This window comes from Sinocyclocheilus anshuiensis, unplaced genomic scaffold (assembly GCF_001515605.1).
Source record: "Sinocyclocheilus anshuiensis isolate Anshui unplaced genomic scaffold, SAMN03320099.WGS_v1.1 scaffold945, whole genome shotgun sequence".
Taxonomy (NCBI): domain Eukaryota; kingdom Metazoa; phylum Chordata; class Actinopteri; order Cypriniformes; family Cyprinidae; genus Sinocyclocheilus; species Sinocyclocheilus anshuiensis.
In genome coordinates this window covers 15,104-26,880 of record NW_015557112.1, presented here as the reverse complement: position 1 = coordinate 26,880, position 11,777 = coordinate 15,104, and the positions used below count along the sequence as shown (strand labels likewise).

The 11,777-nt window shown below is 37.5% G+C and overlaps 1 protein-coding gene across 1 annotated transcript; it reads left to right on the top strand.

The window, feature by feature from the left end:
* The first annotated feature begins 3,464 nt into the window (after window positions 1-3,464).
* LOC107677692 (meiosis 1 arrest protein-like) lies at window positions 3,465-10,048 on the top strand. Its single transcript, XM_016472695.1, has 5 exons — window positions 3,465-3,486; window positions 4,702-4,960; window positions 5,108-5,290; window positions 9,404-9,587; window positions 9,984-10,048. The coding sequence occupies exons 2-5, from the start codon at window positions 4,709-4,711 to the stop codon at window positions 10,046-10,048; spliced, it is 684 nt and encodes a 227-aa protein (XP_016328181.1). The 5' UTR covers window positions 3,465-3,486; window positions 4,702-4,708.
* The last annotated feature ends 1,729 nt before the right edge of the window (window positions 10,049-11,777 follow it).

Below are 11,777 nucleotides of genomic sequence, written 5' to 3'. Positions count from 1 at the left end.
TTTTACATCGTGCATTCCGCCCCCTTTAGAAGGTCGGAACAACTCTTTGTTAGCTTCGGTATCCGAAGGGACATCCAGTCACGAAGCAAAGACTTTCTAGGTGGATAGTAGATGCTATCACTCTAGCATACTCTTCCTTGGGTCTACAGTGTCCCATCGGAGTACGGGCCCATTCGACTAGAGGCATCGCCTCGTCCTGGGCGTGGTATAGCGGTGTGTCCATTGCGGATATTTGTGAGGTGGCCGGCTGGGCCTCGCCGTCCACATTTGCTAGGTTTTATAACCTAGAAGTCCCAGCCTTGCAAGCCAGGGTCCTTTCTGCTTAAGGAGACACTTGCTGCGTTATGCAATCAGTTCTAACAGAGAGTCCTTGACCGTAACACACTCAAGCTCTTGGGTTAGTTACTTGTTGATTCTCGGCCCCTGGGGCGCCGAGGTTGTACAAGTACCTTGGAACGATTACCCAGGCCGGGCATGACCTCGGTAAGTTCAGCCCGTTTTAGCCTTGGAATTCATTGTTAACTTCCCTATGGGCATCCTTGCTTATGGAGGTTATAATATGCAGTCGTTCCTCTACCATAGCACGGTGTGATTGTACTGTGTTCCCATAGCGTCTTTCAGCAAGACGCAGTACGAGTGAAGTATTGACAGGGAACATACTCGGTTACTAATGTAACCTCGGTTCCCTGAGATACGGGAACGAGTACTGCGTTCCTAGCCGTGCTATGTAGCTGCACGACTCAGTCGTCGCTTCAGTCGAAGTAACCTGAGAATCCTGTGGCGAATGCTCGCTTATATAGCCAGATGGCTCCGCCCATTCTGGTGGGCTCTGGCGGGCTTTGTCGCCATAGGCTTGTGCAGCACCGCTGCCGACCCATTGGTTCGTTTTTTAATGCACTGCATGTGCCGAGCAGTTTCACTTTGTGATTGAAAAAAGGCTTCAGTTCAGGAGAAAAAATATTTTTTTCCCATAGCATCTTTTAGCAAGACGCAGTACTCGTTCCCGTATCTCAGGGAACCGAGGTTACATTAGTAACCGAGTACATTTTCTTATTATTACTCTTCCGCTTCTTTGTCTTCTTTTGCTTCCACTCTGGAAGTCTATGGCAGCCCATCGCTTCAGGGAAAATTATGAAATTTGGCACACAGATAGAGGACAGTCTCAATATTAACCATAGCAAATTTGGAGTCTCTATCTCAAACTCTCTAGCGCCACCAATAGGCCAAATTTTCACTCATATTTCTGGTAAGAAGCATAAATATAATAAAAATACAATATAATAAAAATAAAATTTATATTAAAAAATAAAAAATTAATTTCAATTTCTACAGGGCAAGTTTTTTTTTCACAATTTTGACTTTTCACTAGATGGACTAAACACTATGCAATTCAACAAACATATAGTAAAATGGAGGTTATTTCATCCGCATTGCTCCTTTTTTTTCCGATTCAAGAAGGTCTATAATACTTAATTATAATATGTAATTAATCCACCCATTATTAATACCAGTTGCAGTTGCCTGGCTTGAACATGACCTCCTTTAATGTGCAAAAAATAAAGGTCCATTTCATATATACCTTCAGAAAGCTAAAGGGACAATTGAATGGATGGGGATTCTCTATCCATCAACATAAGAAACAACAAACATTTCTTTATGTAATAATTTATTTATGTAAATCTAGTGATTTGGTTCATGACTGAACAGATTTCAGATTAAGAAGCTTACTTATACTGAGCAAGAGCTAAGCAAACATTGAGAATGTGAAAATGAAGAATGAAAATATAGGTCATGCAAAAAAATTCACCCCTCTTTTTTTTTTCTTTCTTGTTTTATGGGAGTAAAGTTTATAACCTGAAAGAAACAGTTCAACACAAAGTTTCAATTAATCAATTAAGTATCTTATTCTTGAAAATATCTTTAAAGTGAGACTATTTTTCCTTGACATTTTACTTGCACTTACTAAGGAGGCAGGAAAATGAAGGAAAGAAAAAAATGAAGTAAGCTGAACAAACCTATGCAACATTTAAATAGTATCTACTTGCTTTCAACTTTTACTTAAAAACCATAATAGTTTTTTATTGCATTTTATTGAATTCAATTATTGTTTCATTTTTACCAGGAAACATTCTTCTTTATATCTTGGTCCAATCTGAAAGTATTTGTAGTGAAAAATTCACTTCTGCCCATGATATTAAAAGTAATATCTGTAATAATAACGGTAGCATCAGAAATTAACATTGAAAATACAGGTGCATCTCAATAAATTAGAATGTCGTTGGTCTTATGAAGTATTCTAATTTGTTGAGATAGTGAATTGGTGGGTTTTTGTTAAATGTGAGCCAAAATCATCACAATTAAAAGAACCAAAGACTTAAACTACTTCAGTCTGTGTGCATTGAATTTATTTAATACACGATTTTCACAATTTGAGTTGAATTACTGAAATAAATGAACTTTTCCACGACATTCTAATTTATTGAGATGCACCTGTATAATGCAAATAATATGGGTGAAGCTTTTATTTTGATGCACTGAAAACAGGTTTAAACTTTGCAATTGTCAGATGGAAGTGAGTAATTGTTTGAGTTCTCCAGATACATTGTAGGGGGTGTGCATCTGAAAAAGTTAGATATGTGCATATATATAAACTCCATGTTTAAACATCTTGTGTTCCCATTTCCTTCTTAACTTGTAGACTACACTGTTTTGAGATTAAATGTCCCCAAGCATTCCAAAGCTTGGATTTCCATTTTGCCAATTTCTGCAACAACGTCATACTGGGATTGAAGCCTCTGCCTGCTTTCCCTTATCTCCAATGAACAGACGTGGGAGCTTCATGCTGATTCCTGCCTATAACGAAGAGGTGATGTGTCTTCATGTGTCAGTACTGATTTCACAACACAGCCTTCAGCTAAAGCCTCTTAAGGCTTCAGTAAGTGAGTCTGCAACCATCCCTGTGCAAATCACTGATTTGATTCATGCAGGAAACTGAACAGCACAGAATAGATTTCATAATTTGACTTAGCCCCTTATACTTGGAAGTTGTGAAACAGCATCTGGGGAGTATAGTGATCAGAATCGTAAAGTGACCTCAGTAAATTTAAAGAGAAAATGAAAAAAAAATATATTATTATTATTATCATCATTATTATTATTATTATTATTATTATTATTTTGTAAAGTGACCTCAGTAAATTTAAAGAGAAAGGGAATAAAATATTGTAATTATAATTATATTATTATTATTATTATTATTTAATATTATACAATTATTTACATCTCCATGGGAAAATCGACTTTCAATCAACCGGTTTAAAATTTACAATTCAATTTAACTGATTCATTGACAAGATCCGACTCAAAAGAGCCATTTGTTCACGAATGAGTTTCATTCTGAGCGAGCGCGAGGGGCGTCAACGGTGGAAACGGATTATGCTGTGTAGTTCTTTACTGGGTTATTCTGCGGTCTGTAACAAGTTTAAGGTAAATATAAAGAATTTGTAGTTAATTTAACCACTCCAAGTGTCAGAAATAATACATATTTGTGTAACTCGGCCTATATTTTGGAGCATCCAATAACTACGTTTTTGAAACTCAATCAAAGCTACCCCAGCTGGCACGAGATGTCAACTTCTGGTGAAAACAGGAAAATATTTCTACAATACACCCCTTAAATAATGAATAAATAAACTTATATTTAACTTTAAAGCTATTTGTTATCTCCACACTGTAAACAAATGAAGCCGCGGCCCGCTATTAAATACACCTACCGACAGAGAGAGCGCGAGAGTGCCCGTATCATACCATTAGCCTACTTCTAGTAAACTATCTAACATGAATACTGAAGAAACACCTGCTCTCCTCTTTCGTCATCCTTCCTCAATTTTCTCATCAGTACTATCTTCTGCTCATCTCAGGGCAGCGAGTCTGTGAAGCTGTTTTTAGAGCAGACAAAGTGTCTTTTGTCGCCTGTGTCGTGCTTAAGCGGCGGGAAAGGCCCGAGGCGCAGCATTAGTGCGCTCAAAGAGCTCTCTTGTCAAGTGGGATAGCATTGATGAGTCCTTAGATTGCAGAGAGCTGCTGCCTTATTTAACCAATTTGCCCCATCTGCCCTGGTATGACCAACAATATCACTCTTGTGTTTTACAGCTTTGGAAAAAGAACTTATAGGGAGTCTCTTTTTTTCACAGTCTTTCTTCTTTTCCCAGAAGAACATTTTTTGGCCATGTTTACCATGATTAAGCCTAATGTTCCTTCTTATGTTATTGTGGTGACATTACAAGACACTGTGTTCTGTTGAAATATTCACTTTGTGTTACAGTATAAAATGACACGTTGTATTACAGATATTAGTTATTAATTTTTCCCACAAAGAGAAATAAAGTATGGGTTTCCAAACACATCCTCCATCCGATTTTGATCTCAGTTGTTAGTGATGGAAGGAAGGGGTACTGGTTTTGACAGAGTTCCTCAGCTCTCTAACCTATGCATGTGGTGAATGACTGATATTTCATCACCAAAAAAAAAAAACACCCACACAGACTGCTCATCACTGACAATTGCTCTGGAAAAACAGTAAATTAGGCAATCAGTGAATGAATATTAAATGCCTTTTGTACCTTTACTGTAATATTTATAGATTTGATTTAAGTTAGCTAGTTAAATTACATCCATGTTCATGTTCCTCTCTGTGTGTAGGTGAACCATGAGTGCCAGAAACAGATCCTGCTCTTCCTCCATTTTCCAAGCATGCAGTTCATCATCCTTTACCAGACAGCCTTCTCGTGTGTTGATAGTAGATGCTTCGCCTCCCTGGTGGTCAGAGACATGTACTATTCTGTGTCAGGCCCTAGAGAATTTCTTTTTTCTGGCCAGCAGCCTGGCAGGACCTGCTCGTTTGCCACTGCTAAGCGTCTTTGCCATCAGTGTACAGCTGGAGTGTCTCTTACCCTTTGTGGTGAGGATAATTATGTGTGTATTTACACTGATGTTTGACTAGGTGCTATACAGTAGGTTGGTTTTTAATAGACAAATACAACTATGTATCTCTCTTCTGATGTCTTCCTTTAACCTTTTAATTCCTTCATCTCATTCTCTTCACTAGCAAGTTAAGGGCAATTTGACACGCCTGCTGTCCTGTATAGAGGAGCTGCGTTCTCTGCCTCAAGAGGGCTGCGTTCGGCAACGAGGTGCACTTCTTAAACAGGCAGTGCTGGACAGCCTGCAACAGTTTAAACAATACATGTGTCATACAGCTCATGGGGACTTCAACAGCAACTGTGTGGAGGTGAGAACTTTCACAGCTAAAACTAAAAGTGCTTTCAATTCTTTATCTGTAAAGAAAATTATTTTGCCATTTTCACCAAAGACATTTCTTTTTTAATTAAATATAGATGAATCTCATGAAGAAGTCATATTTGGTCACATTTTACGCCAAACATCAAAACAAAAAATTAGCATTTTGTAAAAAGAAATCTACTAGTAGGAGGACCCTTGCATTTTTTGGAATTGCGGGAGTGAAATTGATATTTTCTGTATAGTTAAAGGGGTCATATGATGCGATTTCAAGTTTTCCTTTCTCTTTGGAGTGTTACAAGCTGTTCGTGAATAGATAAGATCCCTGAAGTTGCAAAGACTAAAGTCTCAAAACCAAAGAGATATTCTTTATCAAAGTTAAGACTCTGCCACACCCCCCTAAAACGGCTCGTTCTAACACGCCCCCACATATCTAGGTCACTATGTGGGAATATTTGCATAATGCGCCCAAATGTGCACGCAAAGAAAGAAGGCATGGTTTCAGTAACTGCAGTTAGTGTTGAAGCAGCCATGTCAGGGAGACGCTGTGTGTTTCTAGGCGAAAGCAAGTATTTGAAAAATAATGTGTTTTTTGAACATTAAAGCATGTCAACATATTCTGTTACACCAAATACACAAAATAATGATCTTTAAAAAAGCATCATATGACCCCTTTAAAGCTGCAGTCCGTAAGTTTGGCCTCTTTGTCGCCATCTCTGTTTGAAAACCTGGAATTGCAGTTGGGTGCGGAATTATCTAGCTTGCGTGGGTTGTGAGTCGGCATGGCTCCAGCACGGATTAATCTAATGTTTTGAAGAGTATGTGTGGCAGTCAGTCACCGCACTGGTGTGGAATGGATATTTACTGTACTTCACAATCACAGATTATAGCCTACGTCTTGGAATATGACCCAAATATCGGTTAGCTCATATCACATCAAACCGTTCAAATTATTATTATTGTTATACTTTATTCTCAAATGATTAATGTTAACAACATCAGCATTGGTGACTATAAATATAGTGTGTATTAGCGTGTAGATTTAGATTTTTGCACAGTCTAATCTAATTGTCATACTCTTCGAATTTCATATTAAGAAATTCTTTTAACCCAAAAAGCAAATTATGCTCCCTTCGAACTGGTTTTCTTTAAAATACAAATCTTTGTAATCCCAGGCTATCTGTAATCAGAAGCACATTTATAACTGGAATATAATTTAATTTAATTCACATGTGTTTCATAAACACATAATCCTTTATGGATTACAATCCGCCATCAAAATGATACATTTAATTATTCTGGCTGCTGTGAGAAAAGGCTATAAACGATCCGCCACCTGCAGGATCCTCACATGTGATATCCTAGTAGTCAGGACAACTTCTTTATGTTTACAGAAGTGACGTAATGACGTAGCAGCATGCTCGAATTTCTCGCGAAAACCTACCCGTACCACTTAAATTAGACAACATTATTATAAGCTTACCGTTGTGAATCGGGCTGAAGTAAGGCAGTAGTTTTGAACACTGGCTGGTTATGTACTTGCTCAAATATTGATTTTGGATCATTTTTAACCAAAAAAAGTTACGGACTGCAGCTTTAAGCTAATTTCACAGTATCGTTTGGACGACTAAATCAAAAGAATGGCTTTACTCTGTGAATGGTATATGTAAATAATAACCGCCCAAAAGACTGCTATTTAAATATTAAGTCTGCATGTTTTGCATGTCTTTATGTGAATGACCAGTGCAGTTTTGTCTACTACACTCAAGCATATGTGGCACTCTTGGTGTCTGCTGTATCATTATATAAGGGTTCATTCACCACATGAAATTCATCTCCACACCTACAGTAATACATTTTTTTAAGGATCATCACACAATGTTACACGAGTCTGGTGCCTTCTAAATTTAATTTAAACTGTAAACCTGTTTTTACTCTTGTGTTATGTTGTTTTGCCTTTATTACAATGGGACAGTGTAGAGTAGTAAGCAAAGCGAAGTGGGAGAGAGAGGTGGGTGGGATCAAGAAAGGTCCTTTAGCCAGGATTCGAACTTGGGACACCCAAAACGCTACAGCATTATATGTCTGTGCACTACCCACTAGGCTGTTATGTTGGTGTTTGCCAAAAAAATAAAAGGAATTGTTAATTTTATTTAATTACATGAAATACATTTTAAAAGAATTTCTGACAAAATAAAATGCAAAACAAAATTTAAAAAAAAATGTCATAGAACCCTATTATTGTTAAAATGTTATGAATTTGATTAGACATCATTTTTGTTTATTAAAATGAATTTAAACCATTAAAAATTGAATCCAGAAAAATGAAAACATCACATTTGGGAAAAAAAATAATAATATGGAATATGGGGAAATAAAACAAAACTGATTTCATAGGGCCCTATGTATTACAGTAATGAGAATCATTCAAAAACATTACCAATTGCATTACACTAATGAGAATTGGGGAGTAAAATGTGGTCATCTGTCCTGAAAGTAATGTCACGATGTTTGGGTCTTTTGATATTTACTCATAAATGTCTTAATTTTCTACCCAGTAATCTGTCTTAATGAAGACCTGCCCTGGTAATTCATCCTTTAGATCAGCATTCACTGCCTTTCGATCTATGCATCTGCCCCCTGTCTTAATTTTAGAATGATTCAACCCACTGCTATGTTTAAACCTCACAGCACAAGTAAAGAAATTGTCTCATCTGTATTGGGTCTTTTCAAAGCGCAGGCATTCACATTCAGATTTCCGACCAATGAATCCAAAGCTCATTTACCCTCTACTATCAGCCTTGAATGAAGATGTTGGCGCACTATCACAGACCACATGGCCCTCAACAGCCACTCTCCTCTCAGCAGGCTCCATTAAAACCCAGCACTAATGTCCCCCCACAGGAAGCACAGCAGAGGACAAGTGCATTTAATCAGATTATACAGAATATTTTTTGTGTCCTAAATGGGATTATATGGTGTTATATGGGGTTGGTCTCACTTTGCAGTGACATACAGTCGTGGTCAGAATTATTGGCACCCTTGGTAAATATGATATAGAAAACGAGTGTGGGGAACTGAAGAGGAGAAGCACCATCATGGAGCTGGGAATCTAAAGGGTCTGGAGAGATTCTGGGTGAACGAATTGTCTCTGATCTCTTGTCAGGTGCTCTCTAACCTCATCAGGCATTATAGGAGAAAACTCAGCTGTTATTATGCCAAATGGAGGTTTCAAAAAGCATTGAATAAAAGGGTGCCGTTAATGGTGTCCAATGTGTATTAAGAGAAAAAACATTTATGTCATAATGATATTTCCCCCCATTTTAAATTCTTATTCTCCAATGAAAGGTTAGATTTATGTGAATTTTTAAAATAAAAGATCAAAATGATTAACAATGCAGATTTATTTTCACAGCCTTCTTTGATCATATTTACCAAGGGTGCCAATAATTCTGACCACGACTGTAGATACAACAGTGCTATTGTAATTATGCCACAGATGTCTATCATAAGATGAGAGGAACACAGAAGCTTTGATGTATGTGATTGTAGCACTCTCTTTGTGACTCTCTGTTCAAATATGAGACAGATCATGTAGCACTGATTTGTACAAGTTATTTCTGTGGCACAGGGCACAGCTTTGATGACTGATTTATTTGTATCCTTAAATATGTTCTACAGTCTCATTCTTCACACAATTATACCACAGAGAAAGATGTTTTTGTACTGTGTAGTTTGTGAGAAATCTCTCCCTCACTTTCTGAGTTGGTATATCAACAAGAGAGACAGCTAATTACCATAATCAGTTTTCATCCGTGCAGTCATAAAAGCAGGGACATTACAGTGCATTGGCTTTGAGGCCTTATGGGTACTCTGTGTGAGTATTGTTTGAAAATGTCAGCAGAATTATGGCATGACTTGTGATTTACAGAGAAACAAATGTAGCGTATCTTCTAAAAATCGCTTTCTGTTGGCTGTTGAAATCTTGAATCCATTTACCAAAAACAGGGTTGATAAACTATAAAGTGAATTATTACAAACAGAAATGCCTGCTGAGCTAATTTTGACTTGCATACTAATGCTGATTAATTTACATTTTTTAAAGGTGACGGTATTAACCTGTCAGCCAGGACAGACAGTCCTCCGACAGCTGGAGCAGGGCCTGATAAACTCTGATCTGATTAGTCTGCGCAGGCTTCTAGTGGTTCACATCACATTACAGCAGGGTCTCGCAGACAGATCTCCAGCCTGTAGCCTTGAGACACCATCTTCAGAAGATGACCAAGAAGGTAGGATAACATATTTAGTCATAACCCGAAAGATATTCTTAGTCACTGAGAAGGTAGTTGAGCATATCATCTCATATGGTCATTATGTTCTGCAACATCTGACAAAAAGACGTTTTTAATATGTTTTTAATAAATAAAAAGGAGTCAGCTACATACCACAACAAATCTCAATTCAAAAGGGGTTTTGCATGATGCTTTGTACTGTGTGTACGATTCTGCCAAAACTCTGAGCCCTCGCTTGTTTTCTGCATAATTGCTTTAATTAAGGTTTTGTGGTTGACGGTCTCAGGATTTCATACCACAGACTGAGTGAAATGAGATTCCCAGGGTGAAAGAGCAAACCAGGCAGCAATTCAAAAAACAGAGCCAAACATTGAAATCTCTGTGATCTGATAGGTATTGATTTAGAAATCAAGGGATGTGGTGGAAGATGGGGCAAGTTTATGTTAGCACATTTATAAGCAACATGAAATTCCATTTTGCATAAATTTAAGGAATCTCTGTTTGCATTGTGACCATGTCTACACAATCATTTACATAGTTACAGTGCTTATAGTTGCAATGCTTATAGCTTATAGTTTTCAATGGCTATCAAATCACACTGTGTTTTTTAATAGTACTTTATAAACTATTGGTTTAATTTAATGACTTCTAAAATCTGGGTGGCATATACTTAACAATTCATAGAATGTCAGCAGTGAGGACTGAAAAATTTTAAATTCTAGTTGGTGTGAGACAGCTTTGGAAGGCCTGTTCGGCCTAAATGTCTCAGTGCTTTGCTTTTTTTCAAGCTGAATATTTACCAAAGTGCCTTGAGGGTGTTGAATGTGTGGAGTGCACTTTTTATTTCCTTTAAAGATTAAATCTAGAGCAAATCATCTGGCTGTCCCACTGTCACAAACTCAAAGAGGTTACAACTCTGGAAAGTGGATGGGAATGCCTATCCTTGTGAAAAAGAAGTCTGCTTAATTATATTCTTGAAACGGCATTGTTAAAAAAAATTGATATTAAGTAAATAAAAGGCCACTTATATTTTAAGTGCACTTAAAGTATACTCTCTATTTAAAAAAAAAACACTTAAGTAAACTTTTAAAAGGTACACTTTGTAATAGGGATGCACCGATACCGAGCTCCTGTACTCGTACTCGTACTCGTTAAAATGCCCCGATACCAAACGCCGATACCACACAGCATGTGATAAGCGCCATATTCAGACAAAGAAACACCAACAACAGAACAACAGACAGCAGAAAGGAGTTAAGGATGTCTACTACGAAGTATATGTATCCAGTGAACATTAAACATTCAGTGTTAACGCCTGTATAGCTGATGTGCGCGAGCTGATAAACAAAGCACGCTGAGTGGATTGAGTAAGTACCAAAAATAAAAGTATCGGTATCGGGCGAGTACTGGAAAAAGTGGTATCGGTGCATCCCTACTTTGTAATAACAATGTCAAATTAAAAATGTCAAATTAAAGGTTTATGCACTTTACAGGTGTGAGACAACAGGTCTTCGCAGGCCCGTTGTCAGGCGAAAGGGTTCACCCACACCAAAAAGTTGACAAAAAAAATCCCAAAATCCCCCAAAAATGATGGCAATACTCGCTGAGATGTTTAGTGAAAAATGATGATTTATTTACAGTGCTCGCCAGGTGAAACAGTCCCAGTAGAAAAAACAACCAATAGTGCTGTCAAATCTTTTTTTGAATTTCGAATATTCGTCGAATTCAAAATAAAAATCCACATTCGAATGCAAAAACATTGAATTAGAATTTTAGGTGTGCGTCAGGCACCCTTATCAGTGGCACACTAAATGAGACACATTTGAATGCAAAAACGTTGCATTCGAATTTTAGGTGTGCGTTAAGGAGGCAGCCTTATCAGTAGCGCACGAGATGCAATGACGATATAAGTGTCGTTGCATTATAATGTTTTTGTTAGCCTATCCAGTTGAAGCCACTAGATGCGGCACTGCTGCGTTGTTAATTACAAATATTGTGGGAAAAGAGAACATCAATGCGGAGAAGATCTTGTTTACGTCAAAACTGAAACCAAGCCGTTCACACAGAAAGTATATTTCACGCATTTTCTAGAGGGACATCTATCACCGTTTCACTCGCGTCTCGCACAAAAGAGCCGCATGTTTAGAAAGCCATGTAAAATTAATGCAAGTTTAACTTTGAAAAAAC

Coding starts and splice junctions, on each gene's coding strand:
- LOC107677692 (XM_016472695.1), top strand. CDS start 4,709: ATGAGTGCCAGAAACAGATCCTGCTCTTCCTCCATTTTCCAAGCATGC. Junction 5,291..9,403: donor TCAACAGCAACTGTGTGGAG/GTGAGAACTTTC, acceptor CATTTTTTAAAG/GTGACGGTATTAACCTGTCA. Junction 9,588..9,983: donor TTCAGAAGATGACCAAGAAG/GTAGGATAACAT, acceptor GTGATCTGATAG/GTATTGATTTAGAAATCAAG.